At 39.4% G+C, this 27,638-nt stretch overlaps 1 protein-coding gene across 2 annotated transcripts in view; it reads left to right on the forward strand.

The window, feature by feature from the left end:
* LOC122812816 (tartrate-resistant acid phosphatase type 5-like) overlaps positions 1-27,638 on the forward strand; it is a 245,051-nt gene that overhangs the window by 169,014 nt on the left and 48,399 nt on the right. For both annotated transcript variants that reach the window (XM_044084869.1, XM_044084868.1), the window contains exons 5-6: positions 691-882; positions 20,439-20,586. In XM_044084869.1, the coding sequence (XP_043940804.1) occupies positions 691-882; positions 20,439-20,586 (340 nt within the window). The remainder of the gene's footprint in view (positions 1-690; positions 883-20,438; positions 20,587-27,638) is intronic.

A 27,638-nucleotide genomic window follows, 5' to 3' on the forward strand; every position in this document is an offset into this window, starting at 1 on the left:
TTTTAAGTTGCACCTTTACTCTTTTGTAGAATGGTGCCCCAAACAGAAATATTTATCTATATTGGATTAGCAAAGCCAAGACAACATTTGGACTGCTAATCATGCAATGTATTTGTTTGGCTAAGCTTGAATGTGTAAAGCATCTTCTGTATATGCATGTTGTATACCATGCACTCCTTTCGTAATCTGGTTATACTCTGGATAATAAAAATCCCTTTGGACATTTTATGTGTTTGATTTCTTTATTCATGCATCGTATATTTATGTATGGTACTCCTTTAGTAACAAGTAAGGATTATTCATATTATTTCCCCCATAATTATGCAGCGTCTTTTCCTGTTCATAATAACAATATTTATAGAAAGCTATTTTACTGATTTGTTTCCATACTGTGAAAGCTATCAATACTTTGCTTAGGATATGTTGATTTGCTGAACAATTGCATAGGTCTGTGAACATTTCTGTGTATCCCACGACCACATCTCTGATAAATCTCAGTGTTATCTCCTCTGGTAAATTCTACAGGAAATTGTTTAGTTTCACACTGAAAACATTCAGTTGATGAATTTCTAATAAACTGAAACAGTTATTGTTTCAAAAACTTTCTATTTTTGTATAATTTTGTTTTGATCTTTATTGTACTTTCTAACAGAAATCTTTTTACCATTCTATATTTGCTTTGCATTTTAGGAGATATCCCTATTACTATTATGACTTACAGTTTAGGATACCCAGCACAAATGCATCCATTACGATTTTAATGATCGATACAGTTCTCCTCTGTGGCAATACTTACAATAAAAAACAACCAGGTGGTCCAGAAAATGTTGACATTGTTGAAAAACAGATCTCCTGGATCACAAAGAAACTGAAAGACTGCAGGTAATGTTTTAAAATGAAATTAACAATTAGTACAGCTTCTCTGAAATGCTAATAAACTACATATTTTTTTCATTTTATAGTGCCCAGACCTGGGAATAATTACTGGTATTCTGTCCTATTTTCATTTCAAGTTTTTATCTGCAGCAGTTTTGTTCATCTGTAATTACTAGGCATGCAGTGCAGGAGACCATTAATGAGCACAGCTTTAATTCCCACTTGTCCTAACGTACAGTCATGGTAAGTCACTTGTTTAAGGTCACACAGCAGACAAATGCTAGTGGAAAGAGTCAGACCTATACCCTTGTTGCAGAAAGTAGCTCATTAACAAGCCAGAGATTTAGTCCTCTATTCTAACTGCCAGTCATTGACTTAATTTTATACTGTTACTTCACAAACTCACAGCCCTACATTATAAGTATGCATTAGTTGTTAATATTGACTTGAGTTAATACGTTACTGGATCATGGGCAGCATTACCAAAAGTTTAAAATATCCAGAACTTCAAGGGCACAACACGACAATCAGAGCCGACTTCTTCTCTAAAACAGCTTTATTCCAAAAGATATGTAACAGTTATAAAAAGGTACAAACAGCCAGTAAGCGCTCTCACATTGTAATAAACACTTCTTCAGACTTTCAACTGCCAGCTTTACAAAGTCAGAATTTATATAGTCAAGGAGCCAATGAACTATTGCTACCTCATTCAATTAATTAAATAGATGCATAAATTAATTAAAGCTATATAGCTAAAACTTCTAAAATACAAAAATACGTATTATACGATGCATATATCATACAATGCATATGTTTGCACATCTAAATGTATAGAAAAATTCATCTAAAAAAAAAAAAAATATATATATATATATATATATATATATATATATATATATATATATATATAAATCAAATATAAAGACATACAAATATAAATATAAAAACCCTGTAAACTAAATTGCCTGCATAACATAAATAAACAGTGCAAAAGTGCTTCTATGGCTTTATGTCATTTAAAAAAAAAATCATACATATTTAAACATCTAGTTAAAAATAAAAACATAATATGTAAGGTTTCAATGGCCCAAATAAACTGCATATACAGACATATAAGAACTATACTAATAACTATTCTAAAAACTTTATACTAAAAAACTTTTTGAGGGACTACATGACCTCAGTCAATGCCTGAGGGGTCTCTCTTTCAAAAAGGGCTTCAGTGACATCCTATCATTTAACCCGTGTAGTCAGCTTGTAGTCCCAGAATCCATCTGGCCTCTTGTTTTTCTGTGTGATTCTTATTATCACCTCGCTTCACGGTTTTGTGTATTAATTCTATGACTGTGAAACAACATGTGTGAGTAGTATCATTCTGTATATCGTGCCTAGCTAGGGCATTGGTCTCATCTTCTTTATTTATTGCATATATATGTTCCCTAATGCGTTCTCTTAGTGTCCTATTGCTTTTACCGACATAGAAGGAACTACATTTTTGGCAGACTGCTAAATATACTAAGTCTCTTGTCTTACAGTCAGCATACAATCTAAAAGTATATTTATATTTAGTATCAGGGTGTATGAAAACATTGGATTCAGATGCATATTGACAATGATTACAAGACCTACAATGAAATGTACCCTCTCTGGTTGCTCTAACTCTCTCTATTCTATTGTTCTCAAAGCAGAGTAGTCTTTTTAGAGACTGGATATTCTTATATGTAAAATGTGGTGCATCTCCTACTGTTGCCCTGACTTTCTGGTCTAGAGTTAAGATATGCCAGTTATTGTAAATAATTTCTTTAATCTTCTTATTTTTGCTAGTATATGGTAGCACAAGGTTCCCAAATTTCCCATTAAGTTTACTAGATGCTTCTTCATTTCGATTAGTCATTCTTCTAATAAAAGGTTTGCCTGCACTATCTCTTCTAATCACATCTATGTCATCAGCAATTGAAATTTCATGATCTTTATAATCTCTCTCTTTGAATTCATTCTGCAGTTCATCCAACTTCAACTTAAATGCTTCATCATCGCTAGTAAGTCTGAAGATTCTTAAAGTTTGACCTTTCACTATATTCTGATAAATATGGGGGGGGGGTGCATGCTTGTTCGATGTAATATTGCATTTTTCCTACATTCTTTCCTGAAATGTTCTGTATGTAGCATTCCACCAGATTTAGACACTCTCACATCCAAATACTCTATCATCTCCTTTGACCAACTGTCTGTGAATTTCAGAAAGGTAGTGGTCCCATTTAGGTATTCAATGAATTCTCTTAAGTTGCCCTCATCATCTCCCCAAATTAGAAAGACATCATCAACAAAACGCTTATAATATTTAATTCTAGTACTATATTGTGTATTCTGTGTTATATATATGTCCTCCCAGTATGCCATGAACAGATTTGCATACGAGTTAGCACATGGAGTCCCCATCGCTACACCTTTTTGTTGTAAAAAATAGGTCTTATCAAATAGGAACACATTATTTTTTAAAATCATGTCTACTAACATCACACATCTAATTATCAAATCTCTAGGCATGTCATGTTTAATCAGAACCAATCTCATATACTCAATTCCTATATCATTAGGTATACCCATAAATAAGGAGGTGACATCTAAAGTCACCAAAAAATCAGAAGATATTTCATGCTCACGTAATGTGTATTCTCTTAGGTCTCAAGAAAGTGCTGAGTGTCTTTTATAACTGTATCCGTTCTTTCAACTATCTGTCTAAGATGTTTCTCAACATAGACAGATGCTGATTCTGTCAGCCTTGCTGGCTACAATTGGTCTCATGTCTGGATTCGACAAATTCTTGTGTACCTTAGGTAGGCCTCTTATTGTAGGGACTAACGGTTTCTCAATCAATATATATTTGTATAATTCAAAATCTATTACATTACACAAAAACATGTCATATAAATCACTCTGCACATCTCTTATAATTTTATGTAAACGTGTAATATTAAGGGGTAAATATGTGTCTAAATCTCTTACCATCTCATTCATTTTAGTCATATTGAAATGTGTATCCATTATTACAATTGCACCACGCTTATCAGCTGGTCTAATCACAATCTCATCATTGTTCTGCAATCTCTTGAGAGCTTCACATTCTAATGTGCTTAAATTGTAAAAGTCTTTTTTATCAGGCTTTTTTACTAAATAAAACAAATCCCTCTCACAGGCTCTTTCAAATGTTTCTAATAGAGGATGTGATGGGGGTACATAAGTGGAGGGTTTCCTAAAACATTCCTTATTATTAATGGTATTCTCACCAAATAACATATTTAGGCTTACCTTTCTAGTAAACATTTAATGTCCAACAATAGGTCTATGTAGTCAGCATTTTTCGCAGGTATAAATGACAGTCCTTTGTTAAGAAGTTTAGTTTCCACTTCATTCAAATGGTAGTTAGATATGTTAATTATTAAACTCGATTCACTGGTCTTCTGAAATTCCAGCCATTCTTCTGACGATTTGCACTTCTTGACGCTCGATTCCAAAGACATGCATCTGGAGCATTTCTCCCCGGGCCTCCGCTGAAAACAGGCTCTGTGGAACCTAGTCGGACTTTCCCGGTCAACAAATGATAAATAAATAAAATAAAAATAAATAAAATAAATTGTGGGCTCCATCCTGGTTTTTGGAATTCTTTGAATGGTAGTGGAAAAGGAAAAAACAATATTTCATCATTCGAAGTTCTAGTTGTCTCACATGAGATAGGTTTCTTTCTCCGTACATCTTGTATATTATTTACAGTCATCTGTACAGCTTGTGCATCTGCTGGTTCACTATGACGTGTAACTATTCCCTCTGTAACGTCTCTTTCAATGCCATCTATTCTGTTATTTACTGGTGTATGACGTTCATCTGTTATCTGTGGTGGTGGTGCTGCGGTAGTGTTGTCGCCTCACAGTAAGACGCTGTCTGGTTCAATTCTCAGCTAGAGCGTCTTCTGCGTGGAGACATGCATGAATGGGTGTACCTACATTGAAAGTTGTGCATCAGGGTTGGCAACTTGGCACTTAAAAATCAACTGCCAATCATTAGCGGACCGGAGTTCCACTGTGGTAACCCCTAACCGGGAAAAGCCGAAAGACACAACAACAACAAAGTATGACGTTCATCTGTTGCTGGTGCATGGTTAAGACCCTCTTGGAGAATATTCACATCACTAGGGGAATTTAAGAAAGCAGCCAGCTTGCAGTCATCTGCAAACTTGGTCAGCCACAGACTGCTGGTTTTGACTTGCACCTCAGAAAAGTATATCCCAAACAGTAGAGGCCCCAAGACCATTCCTTGGGGTACACCGCTTGTTACAGGTCTACTACTAAAGATGGCTTCCCCTATTTTGACTGAGTGGGTTCTATCAGTCAAGCCAGTTAGCTACTCGGGTGGGCAAACTTTTTGATTCGTGGGCCACATTGAGTTCTAACATTTGACAAAGGGGCCGGAACAGGAGCAGATAGATGGCATGCTTTGAAAACATCAACTCATTGGGGGAAAAATACACATCTTGGGATATGGAGAAAACATGTGCTTGAATTTCCAATGAAAATGAAGAAAATCATTACAATAAAATCTCTGACTTTAAAATGAGTCTTTAAACACTGAAAATCAAATAAATGACCATTTTATTTTAAAGCACTGAAAGTTCTGTTATCCTTCAGGATATCACCATCACTCTCCTCCTGACTGTCTTTTTTTTCAAAAACGGTAGGAGATGCAGATGTACTTGTCCTGTTCCTTTTATTCAATTTGTTTCCCCGGTGCCAAAAGTCAACAATGACCAGTGCAAGGATGAAACAGTTGCAGCAAGTCAGTCTGTGAAGCGTTATATTTGATCTGCGCGCACTGTTTATTTTAACAACATGCGTATCACGGAGACACACACATTTTAATGGGAGCAGTGTTGTTGGTCTCCTTTTTTAGCCAGCGCATCAAAGTCTGGAGTTAGTTTTGTTGTGGCAATTCTCAGGATGGATCTGAGGTGTAGGTCTGTTAACTTGGATCTGTGGCTGGCTTTGTTGATGTTCATGACGCTGAAGGTCTGTTCACACACGAAGGTAGAGCCGAACAAAGCCAACATCATCTGCGCTTTTCGCCTTAGATTTGGAAAAGCGGCATCATTGAGTGAAGCATAGAAGTCATTTAGTTTCAGAGAGCTGAACTTCTCTTTTAAGGCAGGGTCAGACTGAAGGTTGATCAGTTCGAGCTGAAGCTCCTCTGGAGCTGTTTCGAGGTCTTGTGACAGAGGAAAGGCCACCAATTGAAGTGACTTGTCAATTTTGTTGAAATCCAAAAACCGATGGCAGAATTCTCCGTGCAGTGCATCCAGTGACTCACTGTATTTCTTTACTTTTGCTCCGGCCTCTTTCAGCGTGGCTAGTCTAGGAAAATGAGTGAATGACTTGTTCAAAATCTGCCTGGAGAATAAAGCCAGCTTGGATTTGAAGGCTTTCACGTTTGTGTACATGTCATGCACAAACTGCTCCTTCCCCTGCAGTTTCACGTTGAGCTCATTCAAGTGTGAAAATACGTCCGTAGCAAACGCAAAGTCACACATCCAGCTCTTGTTGCTCAGCTCAGGAAATTCATCAGTCTTCCCCTGCCGCTCCAAAAACACGCCAGTCTCCTCTTTGAGCTCCCACACTCATTGAAACACTTTGCCCAAACTCAACAAGCGGACACGGGAGTGATAAAGCAGGTCCTGGTGATCCGCATCAGTTTCCTCCAGGAACGCAATGAACCGACGGTGCTGAAGTCCCCATGCGCGTATGAAGTTGATGAGTTTCACCACAGGATTCACAACATGATTCAGCTGTAACACCGATTTACATAGAGATTCCTGGTGGATGATGCAGTGGAGGAAAATGACATCCTGGTCAAGGTTTTCATCTTTCACTTTATTCTGGATTCTCCTCAGCAGGCCAACGTTTTTTCCCGTTAAATTCGGAGATCCATCTGTGGTGACGTTAACAAGCTTACTCCAGGGAAGCTTCATGTTTTCGATGGCAGCAGACACCCGTTCAAACAAGTCCTCTCCCCGTGTTTGTCCTTTCAGAGACTCCATTGTCAAAAACTCCTCCGTTATTTCAAAAGTTTCGTTGATTCCTCGGATAAAAATGAGGAGCTGAGCAGTGTCTTTGACATCGTTGCTTTCATCCAGTGCTAAAGAATAAAAAGTGAATGACTTCGCCTTTTGTTTAATCTGCTGGTGATATCTTCATCTATTAGTTCCACACGGCGAGTCACTGTCCGCCGTGATAAACTGATTTTCTCAAATTTGTCTTTGGTCTCCGGGCACAAAATACCTGCTGTCTCTACCATACATTCTTTTAAAAACTCGCCCTCAGACAGTGGTTTGCTGGCCTTTGCTATTTTGAATGAAAGCATAAAACTGGCCTTGGTACTTGACTCTTGAATGGCAGTTTGACGGTGAAAAAACTTTGCTGAGCCTTCAAATTAGCTGCCACCTTCTCAGCAGCAGCTTCCCGTTCTTTTGTTGAGAGCTTGCTAGCATAATTAGCGTGCTTTGTGGCAAAGTGACGGCTAATATTATACTCTTTAAAAACCGCCACAGTTTCTTGGCATATCAGGCAAACAGCAGATGATCGGTGTTCAGTGAAAAAATATTTCGTTGTCCACTCCTTATTGAACACTCGACATTCTCTGTCCACTTTCCTTTTCTTGGGTCCGCTCATCTTCATAGAGGGGCGGTGGGTCAAAGGGTAAAGTGCAAACGTGGAGTAATAGGCCTGCGCTTCACCTCAACAAAGCCAATATCTAGAGTGCGCCATCTAGTGAGGAAACATCAGAATTGCAGGGTTTTTTCAAGTTTGGCAGGCCGAATCAAAACGTTTAACGGGCCGCATGTGGCCCCCGGGCCGTAGTTTGCCCATGCCTGTAACATATGGGTTGATGCCTAGCTGGGAGAGTTTATCTATTATGACCAAGCGGGGAATAGTTTCAAAGGCTTTGGCTAGACCATGGTAGGTGGTGTGCACCATCTTCCCCTTGTTCGTGGCTTTGGTGACTGTTTTGAAGAAGTCAACCAAGTTTAACAGGCATGATCTCTCTCTGACAAAACCAAAACTGTTCCATCATTATTTTTGGCTTGTCCCTAAATCTTGAACCTATCTATGGCCTATACCTCTCTCAGATGTCACCACACACACACACACACACACACACACACACACACACACACACACACACACACACACACACACACACACACACACACACACACACTCACCATATATAAGGGATCACTCTTTCTTCATCTAGTTGTGCTCAGAGACACACTCACCCATTCACACAATGCCACAAAATGAAATTGCTGAAATCCATGTTTATCAAACTTCAAAGTACACTTTTTTCAAGGATCAAGACCCCTGTATGCCCCATGTGAAACACACTCTCAGTCTTCAAACGTCTATACCACCTCCATGGTTGTACAATAATAGGGAAGAGGGCAGACTCCTTTATTACTGAAAGTGGCTTTCACCAAAATTACCTCACTGTACTGGCACTTACTAAAGTACATTCAGACACTTGTCTGACTCCTGAAGGGGAAATGTGTTCTTAGTGAGCTGTGATTGACTTTGTAGGGGAAGTTGGAAAAACATGTTTTACAAACAAGATGCTTTTTGTATTTGAGCCATAAATTTAGTAAATAAGATACTTTAGCAATTTGTGATTTTTTACTAATCACAGTTCCCAAAAAGGGCTTTTAATAAAGGAGCACTTGACCTCAATGTATGCATGGGTAGCATAACCAAAAATGCAACCATTTTGTGTAAAGATTGCTGCAAAAAAGAAAATACTTTTTGTCTTGAAGCTGCAACAGTCTTACCAGTGGTTATATAAAGTTGTAGGGATGTGACCAGCTTTCACAGATGAGGTACAGGAGCAGAGACTCCCTCTTCAAATACTTTGCATGTTTTCGGCAAAATATCCTAGGCAGCTTCAGTGCTTTCAACAGCCAACTCAAAAATAGTTGCAAATTGGTGGAAGTAAGAAACTTCCTTTTTGCTGCAGCTTTGGTATGAAGGGCTCTTTTAATTCTTATTTGGCAATACATGCTTTTTGAATTTCCTGTGAAATTGTTTCTTGACTCTAACCCTGGCATTGAGAAACTTTAGACACATTGCAGTAAGCAATTTTGCACAATGTGTGACCACTCTCAGGGTGTGTATGATTCAGCAATACACTTATCACATGTGGTGATGCCAAGTGGTAGACCTGCCCAAAGTATATGCTAATGGCTATATAAGCATATGCTAATGAGCAACAGTATTAAAATGAGCGGTGCCATGTCTTTAAATTTGGTAAATCTAAATGAAGGACTGATTCAGAAATGAATAAAGAGTGTGATGTGGTGCTCCAACTCTAGTCATGTTGACAGTGCAGAATACCTCATAGCACATCTCAAACTATGTAAACTATAAAAACTGTGACATAAACTCCTGAAGGTCATCCCTCACACCCTGCATTATCTGTATTAACTTATAAATGTCTGTGGTACTACTAGCCTGTGCCTCCATAATGGACCCGCACATATGGTGGGTCATTCCCAATGATACAGCTAGTTTAGGTGAAGGGTAGTACCTATGTCTCTGGTGAGCATAAGTACGCACCACCATGTGTTAACCCCCTTTGCAATATGCGGCTTTGGTCAGACATTGATGAGAGGCCTCTAGGAGTATCACACTGCCCTGTGAGTTTTCACAACAAGCTGTCCTCCCTGTGTGCTGTGTGTCTTTTGGGTGTCCACAGACACAGATGCTATGCTTATGGTCTGAGTAGGGAATCCAGTGGGCACACTCATTGTGTCCAACATACACATAGACACATTGTTCTCCCTGACCATGTCAGATGATTCTCTAACATCAGGAGGCAGAAGTTCCAAATTGATGGTGCTTGACAGAGATTCACATGTGAACAACACAGCATAATGCAAATCCCATTATAATTATAACCCATCACATTTAACATACTCCCACTGTAGAATTAATACTGCAGTGTGTAACAAAAGTGCTTGAAAATACCTTACTTACCTCATGCAGGTGTCCTTGATGGATGTATCCCTGAAGTTCCTATGCCATCGGAAACGCACAATGTTGCTAACATGTTTGATGAGTAGTGAGGCAATGGAAAGTAATCATACTTTAAAGCAGGTTTGGCAATACCCACATGGTTCTAGGCCACACTATAGCTCAACAGTAATATGCAACATCACACCATAGGACTGTGAGGAGGTTATTGTCCTTCTAACAGAGCCCAGAAACTCTTCCATCTCCATAAGAGGTGGTTCAACTTAAGGGCCCCCCTTTCCATTGTGTTACCATCATATGCAAAGCAGAGGGATGATTTTTTGGCATCGGGGGTAATGTTAATGATGCATGATCCTATGATGCATCTAGTCATAATTGTGATACTGGCCCTACTGCGAGATCACAAGATGTATAGTCTCAGTAGGGCTGGTTCCAGTATCCTGCCTGAAGAGCCATCGACCATGGAGATGGAAGACCTGAATAACACCTCATTCTCTACATCGGATAACTTGTTTTTTTTTTTTTTCAAATTTTGTTCTCTGAAAGATTCTGCTTTTCCCTTGCTTTTCATATTTCTGTGGATATGAAAAACATCTGATTACCATGGCAGTGTTGACTATCCCTGCCCAAGCACTACCCCATCTATACACCCTAGTGTATATACCCCACTGCAGGTGTCAGTCCTACATATAGGACTCTTCCTATACACTTTCTAACACAATCAGACCTGCTAGCACCATTCAAAGTAATCCCCTCTCACACACACACACACACACACACACACACACACACACACACACACACACACACACACACACACACACACACACACACACACACACACACACAAAATAAAAAGGAGAGAGAAAAAAACAAAACTTACAATTTGCAGGTGGCTGTACTGACATAGTGCTCCCATCTCTTAAATCAACCCATATGTGGTGTACTCACATCTCAAGGCAGGTCTGCCTCATTTAAGACCTGCACTACACCATTGCAGCTTGGTGTGTCTCCTGTTAACTTTGATATCCCTTGTGCATAGCAGTCTGTTTGGCTCTGTTACCTTTCTTTCCTCTAAGCATTGATCTCACAACTACTGCCATAAAGTACCTTGTCATATATTTGAAAACATGACAAGTGATGTGCTTGTATTTGCAAATGGTACTGTAAAAGAAAGTGCAGTTACCTTCATCAAATTGGAGTTCAGTGTTTCATAATATTCCTTTCTGAAATCACCTTTGGCTTGTTCACAGATTACAGCTCTATGAATTCTGTAGCAGATGAGGCTCTATGCAGCTACTCATGCATATTTCATGCAGATTTGGGCCTCTGGGCAAGATTATTAAGCACATGGTGGCTCAAATCATGAATGCAGCTTAATTGGTCATGCTACATGTCACATGAATGCGCTTTTGGAAAATTCTATATGGCATCTTACACACTCCTGCACAGCTGTGAAATACAATGCATATACTTGTCATGCAAAAAGCATGGGTTTTCCACACACCCTGTAAGCTCAACCTGTGAAGACTGGAGTCACTCAAGAGCACAATTAGTGTCACCATTAAAGCATATACCATGCAGCTCCAGTGTGGTTGCCATGTTTTACATCTGCAATCCAGTACTGCAAAACTTAAAACCAGTATAACAAGTCCTGAACTATGCCACTAACCACTTTACTAAGCTACTGAACACTGCATGACAATGCCATGATTATTTGGTTGGGGTGGGCAGTGATACGTATCCAAGAGACGAAAATCTTTCTCTACTTGCTCTGTAAGCACCATTAAGAGTGTTTACTAAGGGATTTCGCTCAGGGTTCCACAAGATAAGATAAATATATGGCAGTGTCTCATCAGGGAGATGGCAGAGGCCACTGGCATACTGCAGATTGGCAAGCAGTGCAGGCACCACTGTAGTGACCTGCAGAGGTACTGTCCAGACTTTCTTCACCAATGGGAAGAAGAGGTCAGTGAGAGAGCTGTGGAGATGTACTACAAGCATATTTCTTTTTTTCCAATTTACACCTGTTTTGTACCCATGGAAGCCTGGCTAACATTGCACTGCCTTTTTCTTCTTCCATAGTTTGAGGCCATAGTGGATAATCTGGAGCAGTATCAAGGGAGGTTAAAACACCTTTCCAGACGCAGGGGTGAGTGAACCTTTTTTATTCTAGCAATTTAAAAATTACATATGTGGATATATAAAGAAATGTAAATATATACATATTGCTAAGCAATCATACACACACACACACACACACACACACACACACACACACACACACACACACACACACACACACGTATGTGTATATAGAGGTAGAGGGACACATACACATACAGACACAGATGCACAAATATACATAGATATAAATACACATGTACACATTAATACATAAATCTATAAGTAGATAGCTATGTAATTATGTATATCTATATCTATATATCTATCTATATATATATATATATATCTATCTATATATATATATATATATATATATATATATATATATATATATATATATATATATATAAATTTGTCTTAACTTGATGAACATACAAAAAAAAACTTTCACTATATCTACATCATGTGCAATGATCAGTCATGTGGTAATGGTACTGTAGCAGTACCTTTTTTTGGTCTTGCTGCATCAAACCTGAAGTTTGTGCATCTTGGGAGACGGATTAACAAAGAGTGCTATTTTGTAGCCAGGATCTTCAGTTTGTCAGGTATATCAAAATTTGATATAGAATCTTTTTTAGTGGTATGAACTTGTTAATTTTTCGAGGACGTCAGATGAAAACTCCTTGTACACATATATCTTGTTATAGCATGATAGAAAAGTCCAGCATCTTAAATGCTTCAAAAGCTTTAGTAGCTGATCTAAACTTAATGGCAAAAAAGAGCTATAATCTAGTTAATGGTTAACTAACCTGCTAGCTTGCGCTAAAGACAAAGTGCAGTAAACAGGTTCCTAGAATTTATAAACTCAAATGCTATGGAACAACTTGTTACCACTCCCACAAGAGGGGAAAACATACTGGACCTGATCATCACCAACATGGGGACTCTATGCTCCAGACCAGAAGTGTATCCCTCACTGGTAAGATCAGACCATAAACTAATCTCACTGGATATTCACATCCCGACTCCACACCCTGCCCTGAAAACCACAGTGAAAAACTTCTCTAAAGCAAATTTCACACTCCTCAAAACCGAGGTGGAATTCTTCAAAGCCCCCGGGTCTGTGGAAAATACGGCCCAGACCGCAGAATCCTTTATAAACGCATTCTATGAACACCTTCAGGAATGCATGGATCATGCAATCACAAATAAAACCAAGACCCAATCCTACAAAGGCAGACATCCTGTTTGGTGGACCCCAGCCATAAACAAACTATACAATAGAAGGAGGAAGCTACTACATGATAGAGCAAAATCCCAAAAAGGGAAGGCATCTCTGATCAGTATTAGCAAAAAATTACGGGCACTCATAAAATCGTCTAAAATTGCACAGAGCACTAAGGATAATCACAAGGCTTTATTTAGTTATGTTAGGAACCTGGGTGGGAATTCCCAGATATGCTCAGAATTAGTCCAAAATGACAAAAAATACACCAAACCCACAGACATTGCCAACATCCTAGCTGACAGGTTCAGTGCAAACACCCCCCCCCTCCCCACCAAAAGAGCAAATATCTATCCCAGCAGAGTGATGCCCCCCTGACATCTCAGATGCTCAGGTAAGAGCTGCCCTCCCCAAAGCAAAAAACACAGCATCAATGGGACCAGATGGTGTCCCGGGCTGCGTCCTACATGAACTCCAAGAAGAGCTAAATCCAAACATAAAACTACTGTTCAATCTCAGCCTTACTACAGGATATGTACCCAAAGAGCGGCGTACAGCAACAGTGGTCCCTCTCCACAAAGGTGGTGCCTCAACGGATCCTGGAAACTATCGCCCCATAATCCTGACTAGCTTGGTCTGCAAAGCTATGGAAAGGATCATCATGGACCTCATAAATAAAGATATTGGGGACCTACAGACACTGGATCCTACCCAGTTCGGCTTTGTTAAGGGCAGATCCTGCCTCTTAAACCTGGTTGATTTCTTTGAAACAGTCACCAAGGCCATTGACGAGGGGAAGGTGGTCCACACAGCCTACCTGGACCTCGCAAAAGCCTTTGATACAATACCCCACTTGGGCATTATAGATAAGCTCACCAGCTTAAATATAACCCCCTATGTCACTAGATGGGTTGCAAACTGGCTCAGGGACAGAACCCACATGGTTAGAATTGCTTGAGCCATGTCAGACTCCAAACCAGTTACAAGTGGCGTCCCACAAGGCTCAGTCCTGGGACCTCTCTTGTTCGGCATATATTTCTTGGAGGTACAGGCCAACACAGAAGGACTGTGGCTGACCAAGTTCGCAGATGACTGCAAACTGGGCGCCATAATTGACTCTCCAGCTGACACAAGCATCCTCCAAAAGGGCCTCATAGAAACAGACAACTGGTGCCAGAGCCATGGCCTCAAGCTAAACGCCAAAAAGTGTATAGTCATCTCCTTTGGCAAAACAAAGTGCCACAAATTACCACATAGGTGGTAATCCATTAAGTACAGAAGAAGTAATTAGGGACCTGGGGACCCAAGTTGATAGCAATCTCTCATTTGACAACCACGTGGCCAAAGTGGTTAGAAAAACATTTTATATAGCCCACCTAATCATGAAGGGATTCACATCTAGATCAGGGGAGGTCATCGTGCCTCTTTACTCATCCCTCATCAGGCCCATAATTGAGTACAATGCTCCTTTTGGGATGTACCTTACCAGACACCTGCAGCAACTGGAAAGACCCCGAAAGTACCTCACCAAGAGGATCAAAGGGCTCAAACAGATGCCATATGCTGCCCGGTTAAAGAAACTCCAGCTCTACTCAGTGGCATACCATCTGCTCAGAGGTGATCTGTGCCTGATGTATAAAGCCATGTCCAACCTGGAATTAATGGACATGCTGCACCTCAGAAAATCCAAATCCCATTGAGCTACGCACTCGAGAGACTTGAACCTCAGCACTGAAATAAATAGGACATGCTGGAGGGACAGATTCATAACCCAGAGGCTCCCTTCACTCTGGAATAAAATCCCAGTCCAGGCTAGGCAAGAGGAATCTTGATGAGTGGATGGGAGATCATAAGTTTACCCCGGGTATCACTTCTGTGTCACTGTTAGACAGAGGCACAGTATACTAACCTCGAAAAAGGGCATAACAAAATTAATTTAAAATGGGTGGCGAAAGCCAAATACACTCTGGCTAGGCTTATAAATGTCCTAGGGCAGATAGCCTAGCATGAACCTATGAACCTAAGAGCAGGAGACTAACTTGACCTGGATACCAATGGCATGATCATCCACTCTTTCACTGACTGGGACAATTCACATACCTGTGTCTATCCATCTATCTATCCATCCACACCCCCTTTTTCCTATTTCTACACATGGGGTCAGGGTGTCACTTTAGCAGTGACAATCATCCAGACCCAAGGTTAATCCCACCAGGTGGTTATCCCTGGCATGGTAGTTCTTCCTCACCACACCCTCACATACACACTCACACCTATGGCCAATTTAGAGTGTCCAATCCACCTACTGAATTTCTTTGAAATGTGGAAGGAAACTGGAGCACCTGGAGGAAACCCACATGAACACAGGGAGGACATGCAGACCTTGCACAGACGTCACCCCAGCTGAGAGTTGAAACAGGGAGTCTTCTGCTCTGAGGTGACAACACTATTCACTGTGCAACTATGCCGGCTTGACTATTGAATGGAGTCTGCTTTCCAACATCATGGCACATACTTTCCCAGGAAGGCTGAGAAGAGTGATACCTGGATAACTGGAATACGCCATCCTGTCCTCCCTTTTTGAGAACAGGTACCACAGCCTCAGCTTGCCAGAACAGAGGTGATGTCCCAGCCTTCCATGGAATATTGAAAAGTGTGTTAACTATGACACCCCAACAGTGCCTTCAGTATTCCTAGCTAGATGTCATCTACTCCTGCAGCCTTGCTGCAGTGGAAATGTTTAATCACTGCAGTGATCATCCAGTTCCATTATATGGAATAATATTCCATTATATGCTTCCGACACTGCCTCCTCTGCAGAAAGCATGTCTACCAGATTCAGGGATTCCTCTGAGTTCCCCTTCCATCTCTCAATGTCCTCAATCAAAGTCAGGATTTCTCTACTTTTGCTGAGAACATCCTGGCAATGTCCCACTATTCATTCCTGAGTCTCTGAATTGCTTGCCTGAACCTGCCTCAAGGCAGGCTGAGAATCATTCTTCATGGCTTCTTCAATCTCCTGTCACCTCTCAGTCAACTGCTGAAGCTGCTTCTGCTGCTTTCCTGACATGTTAGTACTAATTAATCTAATCCAGACACTGCTACTGCATGGAAGGTCTCGTAATTTAATGGGATACCTCCCTTCAGGTATCTGCTAGTCTGTCCTAGGACTGCTGTCATAAGAATCATCAACCACCATTTGACCAGAGCTCATTGATGCCATTTCAACTATTAATTTATGTACAGGGTATATTCAGACACTCTGTCACTGATTGCCTAGATATAATGGAGAAACCCTTCTGGGAGAGAACTTTGAACTAACTGCATGCATAGGAACTGACAAGCCATTTCCAGAACACCTTCACAACATGTCTGAGTGTCCCATGTTTGTTCTGCTATTTTGATTTGTGATTCATCATTAATTTGCGCTACCAGTTTGCAACTTATTTAAACTGCAAGTTTTTGGTGTGAATTTTGTCGAAGGCTTTTAACAAGACAAAAGCATCTATCCTGTCATTGTTTATTGATTTCAATGAAAGTGATTTGTTTATTTTTAACTGCAGCTTTTTATTTATGTTGTTTATAACTTAGCTATTTTTAGTCATATTGAGCCTCATATTGACCCGCGGTGGTGGTGCTGCGGTAGTGTTGTCACCTCACAGTCAGACGCTGTCCGGTTCAATTTTAAGCTAGAGCATCTTCTGCGTGGAGACATGCGTGAATGGGTGTACCTTCATTGAAGGTTGTGTGTCAGGGCTGGTAACTCGGCACGTAAAAATCAACTACCAATCATTAGCGGACTGGAGTTCCGCTGTGGCGACCCCTAACCGGGAAAAAGCCGAAAGTCACAACAACAACATTGAGCCTCATGTTGAGCCAGAATTTTGTTTTGTTCTAGCTGGTATTTCCCACCATCCCATACAAGCTTGAAGGATTCCTTATCAGAGATGTGCCAGGTTCACCTGCAAGGTTCTAGTCCTTTATAAACTGTCCTGAACCTGTCTACAAATTGTCATTGCACCTGACCCCCACCTTTTAAACTGTGAGTGGTGATCTCTTACAATCATTCTATGCACCATGTTCAGCCTGAGTCCAGCCAATTTATATGGGTCTCCTGGCCTTCACTTGCTCACCAGTGAACAACAGCCACAGACCTGGCTTAAGGAGTGGGACCTGGTATTCCTTCTCTGGTTGAGACACTCCCATTGTTTAAATGAGCCATCAGTAGGGCATTCAGGACCACTATTACTATGGCCACTCTTCTGAGACCATTTGTCCAAGGTGCCTTGCCAGCAGCAGAAGCTCCAGACAAAAAAAAAAAAAAAACTACACCACAATAAGGTTTTATCCTTGGAAAGAGGAATGGATCACCTCTTTGTCCTTGCACAGTTATCTTAGGGGTCATGGGAGTTTGCCAGTACTACTACATGTGTTTTGTGGACTTGGTGAACGTATATGAATGTGTACCTTGAAAGGTCATGAGGGAAGTTCTACAACAGTATGGGATTCAAGGACAATCACTGCATGTCATTTGGTCCCTGTTTTGTGAAGTGGGAGTTTTGTCATGTTAAGTCAAACACATTTAAGTTGGATGTAGGACACTTCCAAGTCTGTGATTTTTTTCTCATCCTGTTTGTAGTATCCATGGAATGAAATCAAAGCACAGGCAAGATTTTGAGAGTCCAGTTTGAGACTTTGAGAGCTGCATCTTTGCTGCTTGCAAATGATGTAATCCTATTAGCCTCAAGTGACAGTGATGTCCAGTGCAAATTGGAAAGATTCACTACTGAGTGTGAAGGAAATGACATGAAGACCATCATGCCGAAATCAGGTGCTACGATTCCTTCTAAGAAATGAGTTGATATTTCTCTACCTGTGTGTGTGTGTGTGTGTGTGTGTGTGTGTGTGTGTGTGTGTGTGTGTGTGTGTGTGTGTGTGTGTGTGTGTGTGGGGGGGGGGTGGTGGGACTGATATTTTGGGTGAAGGAACTTATGCATCTTGCTGTCTTATACATAAATTAAGGTAGAGGGGATAGGGAGAGTGACCAGTGAATGTGTGGAGTGGCAGCACTACTGCAGGTTTTTGTAATGGACTATATCAGGGAGTGAGAATTGAACCACAATACAAAGTTATGTTTATGGGACAATCTGTGTCTCTGTCCTCAGCTCTGATCATGAGCTGGATGAGAGCATGGATGCAAGAGGTAAAAATGACTTTTTTAATTTAATTTAATTTTAGGAAAAATTGTTAAGTGGCCTCATAAAAATCATACAGAAGGCATGCAGAGGCTGAAGGAATTAAACACAGGACAAAGTTTGTTGCCACCTCGTAGTGTTAATGCTTTCCACTACAGAGTCAGGTTCCATTGAATGGCAGCTGGGCTCACTCGTCATGAAAGAATGAGAAGCTTTGCAGTCCAGGAGGATTCTGGGAGTGTAGCTGCTACCCCTTCATGTTACCAGTACTCAGTTAAGTTGATTTGTGCATCTTTAGAGGATGCCCCTGGGCATCTTCCCCAGACACAGCCAAGTGGAGGAAGACACTGGAAAGGTTATATCTTTATCTTGTCTGATAATTCCTGGGATCTCACATGATAAGCTGGAAACCATTGTTGGGATTAAGAAGTCTAGTCTACCCTGCTTGGCTTGCTAACACCTGAAGCCTCATCAGTCAAAAGGTTTAGAAAATGAATAAATGAACATGATGGATATCCTTCACAAATGAATCTTTATTCTGACTACAGTGTACCATCTATACATTATATGATTACATAAGAGACTTGCTAAGAGTTTTGGGTTAGAAAAATACCTGGCCCAATGGCATACATTCTGAAAACTTAAAATTGCACAATTTTTTCACTCTACTTCTTTATAAATATTATGACCAACAGTTTACTATTTCAAGAGTTTTAATGTAATTTTATAACTAAGAAGTTCTAAGAAGATCATACCTTCATTTAAACAGGAGTGTATTCTTGCAGATTCCTTGGCAATAGTTTCAGTAATAACATAGTCCACTGAGTGAATAGGAGTATGCCTTTCATATGTAAATATCTAGGTGGAGTGGAAAAGACAAATAAAAAAAATTAACTGAATCTGTATTTTCTGTCACAACAGACACAGGTAAGGGTTCTTCATTGTCTTTGGTAACAATTATTGTGGATACAGATTTCTCAACTGTAACTTTCAAAGGTATGTCATATGGCTTTGATAACAAGTATATGGGAATCTCTATACTTGTGAACAGACGTTGTGTGTGACTGTAGTTCCAGAAAGAGACCCACCCTTTCATTTCCTTCATCCCTTCCTTTATACTCTGTCCAGCTGTCTGTGGCAAGCTACTTGAAGAATCATGAAATAGTGCAGTAGTTACGGAGCACAGTATAAACCAAGATGTCTGCCTTTACAGGCTCTGACACTGCCCAGGTAAATGGAAACTACTGTAACACTGAAAAACAGTATGGTCATTGCCAGCAAATCAGAAGGGAATAGCAAATAAGATTAGTCCTTGCAGGGTGTTTTCCAGCTGTGTACCAGCGTGTTAGGGGATAAAGCCTTCATGGAGGTAAAAATCACTTTTTAGAAAGTTAATTTTGGTTTATAAAAGAGTATGTGTCTGTATGTGTTTTATGTTCATTGTTTGTAGTTTTTATTGATACTTGATTCCATTATCAGCATTTTTCAATAAATAAATAAAGTACAAGTGGAAGCATCTATTTAAGAGAAAATATAAAACTGATATAAGCAGTGTTTGCCTGCTGTAGTTTAAATTGCACTTAACATTTTAAATCATGTTGTTCTTTGCAAAAATACGTTTTCATTGTTGATGGACATCTGTGGCATGCAAAACAGTGACAAGCTGTCAGTTGCAATTTCTCCCTAAATATGAAATCTCAGATAAGACATTTCACTAAAAAAAATCTTATTAGGAAACAAGAAAGAGGGGGAGGGAGACTGAGAGAAAAAGACAGGGAGACAAAATATTTTTCTGGGTGAACTTAAGAAATCTCATTTTACTTTCCTTTGCCAACAGTTGGCTAGCAAACTATGAAGCTGACCATTAGCAATGAATACTGAAAACATGCCTGTAAGTTTACTTGTAATATATCTATATATATATTTTTTAATTACATGGTACAGATCAGAGTTCCTGATTGTAGCTGGCCACTATCCTGTCTGGTCCATTGGCCACCATGGCCCTACCAACTGCCTTATCCAAATCCTGAGGCCACTCCTGAAGAAATACAAAGTGACAGCATATTTCAGTGGACATGATCACAACCTCCAGGTATGGTACTTAGTTTATATTTGATGTATTCTTATGTTGAAACAAGCAGCTAGAGTTTTTTTTTTTTTTTTTGCTTGTAATGATGTTCGGAAAAAAAAGACTGGTCAAATGCTCACTGTTTCTGATTTCATTCCTTTTTCTTCTATCCTGCACATCAGGTCAATGAGTCAAACAATGTCTAAGCTAAAATTCTGAACTAGTGTTTTTTGAAAGAAAGGGATACTTATTAAAACAGAGGTAGACTCCAGAGGAAATTGTAGGTTACTGGCACCCTACTCACATAACAGCACAGGCAAGGATGATAGGTGTGCCTATCCTGGGAAACATAGCATATTAAGTACAGATCTTGCTAAGCCCTGGTAGATGCTGGAGATAAATGACAAAAAGGAATACCACGCTCACTGTTGTAGGTGGGTCTTGATGCAGAGAGGGCATTTAATAGAGTGGGCTGTGATTTTTGTGAGTAGGGCAATGAATGAATTAAAAAGGCTAAGGTTATGGCAGCTAAGGATATCTGGGAAGAAAGTTAATACAGAAACTGAGAAACTTGAAGCTCTTGTTTATGCATATGGATGGCAAGGTACAAGCAGTGAAAATGTTTTTAGACCCTTTAGTTTTGTATACAGGTCAGGCATATTGTTATCAACCAGAGGAGAAGGTGTGGACAACAATTAATAAAGAGTTGAAAGAATTTATCTGGGAGGGAAAGAGGGCCTGGGTCAAGTGGGATTAGTTGATTTTTTCAATAGATTACCTGAACTGAAGTGATATTTTAAAGCTACACAGTTAAGACTCATATACATAACACACGCAGAAAACTATAAATTGATGTGGAAAGGGATGATGATGAAACAGAGAGGGAATTCAAGAAATAAGGAGAGAGGGGGATTTGCAATAGAATAGCAACAGCCATGCAGAATATTATATTCACAAAGTAGCAGAAAGTATTCTGAGAACTAAGTCAGCATGAGAATGCAAAAGGAAACTTTGCTGCTAGTGATGACTGCAAGTAGGGGTATGAGAATAGCCAGGAGAGGGCTGCAATTTACTAGAGAAAACTTGCAAAGGAACCAATATATTGGTAGCAAATAATTAGTGAGGGAAAGGTAATAGAATGGGAAGAAATCAAGAAGGCATTTGGACTGCAGGCTTAAGATTGCATTCCCTACCAAGGATTGATATCAGAATACAGGCAAAGAGAAAGGGATAGGAGGATTCTAAATGAAAGACATGCCCTGATAAAGTTTTTAGTTGACGGTAGAACAGAAGTTACTGTTAAAAAATAATAATTAGTAAGGTATATAAAATATTGCATGATAAATATAGAAATCAATCAGAGGAGGTCATTAAAGACTGGAAAGAGAGATTGGATAAGCAATTTACAAGGGAACAACGGAAGGACATACGTATGGCTCCCAAGTATACTACAAAGTATAGGAGATTTAGAATTTATGCTTGGAAGTGTTAGCATAAGTATTTTTTATATCCCAAGCAGACTGCAAAGAATTCTTCTTCAGATAGATGGCAAATGTTGGAGGTGTGATGGGAAGGAAAGAGGTAACTGGGGATATATGTTTTGGGGGTGTAATGAGTTGGCAGACTTTGAAAATTCTGTACAGAGTACTCTCTCAGAAATATTGGGTGAGCAAATGGGTGTAACTAAGGAAATTAAACTTTTGAGCTGGGACTTGGGATTTGAACCTGACTAGACATAGTAAGGCCTTGTTAAATTTAATTCTGGTGGGAGCCAAAAAAAAAAACAATTACTAGAAAATGGAAATCAAAGTCTAAACCAACTGCATTTGAAGTACTGAATATTGTAACAGAGATAAAAGAATTTGAAGGGGGATCTTTAGAAAAGGGAAAGAGCAAATCACATAGAAATATATGTACGTTACATGAAGAATAATGATCTGGAGGAGGAATGAGGTTTAAGGGAAGGCAGGAAGTGAGCAATTTATGTAATGTTGGACTGATGATACAAAAGAACATATATGATGTTTAATGCATGCAACTGGGAATATAATAATATGGATTATTTTCTTTTATATAAATGTATGTTTGTCTATGTCTTAAGTGATAATTCAATAAAGGTATTAAAAAAAAAAAGAATGCATGCCAGGCTGGACATCTGAGAATGTAAGAGGTGGTGCTACTCTTAGGGCCCAGAGTAAGCAGGTCCTACAACCATTTGCCATTGCCAGCCTAGCTGAACCACATGATGTCAACATGCTTGAAGGGGTGACAGAGACTACAGACATTAGAGACTATACCATGTTTACCTTGAGTGACTCCAACGTATTACATATGGATAGAACTAGTGGAAAAAGTGATATATTTTGCTAAGAACTGTCTTCACTTTAGTCACTGAGGTAATAAGATACTTTCATCAAAAATAACTATTGACATTAAACCCTTTTCATAAGGAGCAGACACCAGTCCTTGTTGACACATACACTGCTTTGCTGTGCTAGAGTCCTAAGTATCAAACTTTATTTATTTCAGAAACCACCTTCACTAAAACCTAACTTCTGCATTAGCTCTGTAGTGTAGAGGGACAGAGCCCTGATTATAGATGACTAGTATTTAGCTAGCAGCCATGATGATGGAAAACCACATTGGAAGTGGAGCCGGAGTGAAGGGGCTGTGCCCACTCACCTCTCCTAAGGAAAGAATGATGAGGATTGTGGCCAGGAACATGCACTCTATGAGCTCCTCAGTGGAGACCAGAGAATTTATGGTGGCATTTGTTCCTGGGGAGCAGGGATGTCTGTGAGTTTCTATCATTTAAAGAAGTGAGTGACAGCCAGGTGCTTTACTCATTGAATGCTACCCTAGATCTGCTAAATGGATATGTACAAAAAAAATCAGAACATGAGTTAAATACTGCAGTCCCCCACATGGATGAACAGCATGCTGAACCCTCACTGTTTGGAGAACAAAATGACCACAGGTCTCATCCATGTAGTATAAATGGGCTGACAGAGTTGCCAGGAGAAAGTTTTGATGGTCAGAAGACCCCTCATCATAAAATAAAAAATAAATAAAAAAAATCAAACATCCAGGGTTGTCATATTTTTAGATCAGGTAGAATTGCCTGGGGGGGGGGGGTCTTTCACTATAAATAATACTATATGGATCTGACCCATTACTTTGGCATGAAACTCATTGAGGACCATCTTACTTAATTTTGAAAAATATAATTAGTTACAAAAAATAAATGTACTTAAAATAAATAAACAAATGCATGAAATGCATAGTCACACTTCCTATGTTCTAATTTGTTTGTCTATGTGCATCACAAACGTAACACATAGTAATGATGTGTCAGAATAATAGATGACTAGTTCTCAAGTGTATCAATGGCTTAATTATAGATCAGCCAGAATGATGATTTGGGAGGGGTCTAGATTTGTCTCTTAACTGAAGCATGTACTTCTTTAGTGCTGTGCTTTAACCAGTGCCTTTGCCTCCCACAGCTTCTAATGGATATAGCAATTCAGTTGAGCCCTTGTTCAGGCAGGAAAACTCACAACATAATCATTTGTCCAGGGGATAAGTCACATTCATCCCCAAAATGGAGGACTACATCTCATATACCCCGAACAACCAAATCTCTGTATAGATAATTTTAACCCCTAATCTCTGTTAGCACTTTAAAAAAGTGGGAAGAGACAAATTTACTCAGTCAATGTGACACTTGATGAGAGAAAGTCAGCTATGAAGCTATCAACAAGTTGTGTCACAAAAAAGGACTACACCTATAAGGACGTCAAAGTCCAAGTTGCTAAGATTCCATTCAAACAAGAAGAGCATACAACACCCTGGCTTCATTCATAGCAATGGCCTGGCTGGTGATGAAAAGTAAGTGTCTTTGTCCAAACTAAAACAGTGACAACGCCTGCTCTATGCTTTTAGAGTTATATTTTCCAGATGTGAACAGAAAATCCTATTATTTTTCAAACTTTCTAAAGACAAGTTTTTAGGAATATGCTACATGTGTTTAGTTTACTTTAAAGTGAATGTCAATCACTCAAGTCTGCCTCATTAAATGGATTTGATTACATTACTCTGCTTAAGTTTAACTGCAGTGGTGGTGCTGCGGTAGTGTTGTTGCCTCACAGTTAGATGTTGCCCGTTCGATTCTCAGTTAGAGCGTCTTCTGTGTGGCGACATGCGTGAATGGGCGTTCCTTCATTGAAGGTTGTGCGTTAGGCCCGGCAAGCCAGCACGTAAAAATCTACTGCCAATCATTAGCGGACCGGAGTTCCGCTGTGGCGACCCCTAAGCGGGAAAAGCCGAAAGACACAAACAAACTCTGCTTTAGTTTGTGGGGTGGAGGGATAAGCTTCCTACAGGCCCATGAAGGGGAATCACTCTCCTTCACCACCTTAGCTAAAAAGGCCTACCTCAAAATCATGCAGTCTCAGGGTATGGTTACAATGCACAATGAAACCTGTTCAAATGATTAGGCTCAGCCAACCTACATTCACAACAGCACAGACTGAGAAGATAGAAAAACATGTAATCCATGCATATTACAATTGGGTAGTCTGTAACCTCACTTGCAGTAATAACATTCTTCACATTATTTTTGTTAACCTAATAGCTAACTGACCAGCTACTGAGCATCTCTATCCATGGCTTCTCCAGATCATACCAGTTTTAAGTGTATTCATATGGTGTATGTTAAGGGTAAAGTCATGGTTTAAGCACCCAAACCCTCATCAACAGTCAGATAGGGTACCTTTCATTGAAAATGTCACATACACTAAATGTAGCTCAAAAAGGTTTGTACCCACATCCCCTAACATAAATATACTAACTCCACAGTTGCATAACTGCAAAAAAAAAAAAAAAAAGAATGACCTTCACACATTGAATCAGTTCTGGTGCACATGCACAAACTTCTATACAGAGAGACACAACATAATAGTGGGCATTAGAAAAGAACAAAACATACACTGATTTGCACTGTAATAGCTGTGCTCCAAAATCATGCCAGCAGTCATTTTCTACAGGCATAGACAGTTTTCATTTGTGTGTGATTCAGTCATTTGTGGTTTTGATGAAATGTGTTTGTAATAAAATGTGCCACTGTTTGTTTCTTTCAGTGAAATATGCTTTAGAAGGTTGTACATTAAATTTCCATCATCATAAGCAGTATCCCACAGGCAGGGCCAGCTTTAGCAATAGGACCCAATTTGGATCATTTTGGTGGGGTCCTTCAACTGCTCCCACATCGACAACAATATTATTTATTGTCTTCAATTTTGTCACAAGACATGTTAAAATGGAAGTAAACTACTGCACTCTTGGATTACCCCCAGATCCAGCATCTCCTCTGCTTTTTTCTCAGGGTCTGCTTGGCTTGCTTAGAGTCACTGTGAGGGGCCTGTGTGATGGTTTATTGAGGCCGTGTGTCTACACCGTGCTTCATTAGGTGGGTGTAGCCTGGCTTATCAGAAAACACGTCTGCAAAATCCTGTAGTCTTACCTGAATCTCCTTAACCTGGGTGGGAGGTAGTTGCACACTTCTGGTCTTGTCGCCTTACACTTTTTTTTAAATTTTTTCCCTTTTCTCTTTCTCTCTTTCTCCTTTCCTGTCTTTTCTTAATTTGTCTCATTTCCTGTTTTGCTTCACATCCCATGTCCAACAATTGAACATACTGCAAATACTTTTTTCTTTGTATATTATTTTCTCTACAGAAATATTATACGATATGATGTTATGACAGAGTACAGGCATTCTTTTTGCCTAGTTTTGATTAAATCCTTGTAACACATCTACATAAAATTATGTTGGTTAAGGTTACATATTATCTTGACATACTTCTAGTTATGCTTGCACTTACGTTACCACTGTTGTATTGATGTTTTTTTGGTTGCATTTCTGTCATGCTGACCCTGAAAATGCTCTAGGTGGATGAGTGCACTTCTTTGGTTAATAAACTCCAAAATAAATTACATTAAATTAAATTAAAACATAAACAAACAAACTACCTTTGTACGTTATGTATGTTACACACTCCTGCATCTTTGGGAGGTGCTGCTGGAGCCAGCACAATGCAGACCTTGCTGATAACTAGCAGATTCATATTGGAACATGAAACCTGGTAAAATCATCTGACTCATCATAGTCCCCAGCTCTCAACTCCCATGCCCAAAGTTCTGGGATACCGTTAAAGGAGAACAGTACCCCAAAACAGGAAAAACGTATTTTTCAGAATACCTTGAACTTTTCTGTATTACTAATGCCTCTGTATTAAAATAATGGTTATTATTATTTTATAATTTGTTATACCCAAAATAACCTGAAAGGGGGCTGCCACAGGTATCGTGATTTTGTTTTACACTCAATTCCTTCACCTTCCTGATGTCATTTTAGAGGGACAGACAGGAATTCCTATAATGAGAGGATCATTTACTGTGGTTTTCTCTCTCATCAGCTTACAATAGTACAGTGACAGAAAATAAGAATAAAGTTGAAAATATTTTCTTTCTTTGTGGCACTTAGAATTTGATTAAACTGAAAGATAAATTTGTAATAAGAAAAAATAAGCTAAGCATAACTTTTGTTTTCTTGTTCATTTGCATTTGAAAACTAAGCTTAAAATCCTTACTTTTGTTTGGACTCCATGCATCACAATTTATGTGGGGGTGATGGTGACAATCTGTGACTGATAAGGCACATTTAAATGCCATTGTTTAATAAACATTGTTTTCTTAATGCCTCTGTAGTTGGAATAAGTGAACTAACCTAATTACTCTGCCACTCTCAGTAGCCTTTGTAATGTAACAGATGAGGAGACAATTGCAAGAAAGAAAAGCCAACAGAAGTTCCGACACAAAAAAATGATAAAAAAATGCTTTTTTCTGTATGTGACATGTCTAGTGTTGTAATACAGGGAAGGAAAATCAGTTTTTAGAAGGAAAATTTGACATTTGGGTGGAGTTCTCTTTAAGTATTGCACAAATGAGTCATCGGGACTGCACTTAATGGTTGTGGGAAGACTAGGGGCTCAACAAATTCATGAAAGTTTTCTGTTCTC

This window comes from Protopterus annectens, chromosome 10.part0 (assembly GCF_019279795.1).
Source record: "Protopterus annectens isolate FY-2018-M chromosome 10.part0, PAN1.0, whole genome shotgun sequence".
NCBI classification, from domain to species: Eukaryota; Metazoa; Chordata; order Ceratodontiformes; family Protopteridae; genus Protopterus; species Protopterus annectens.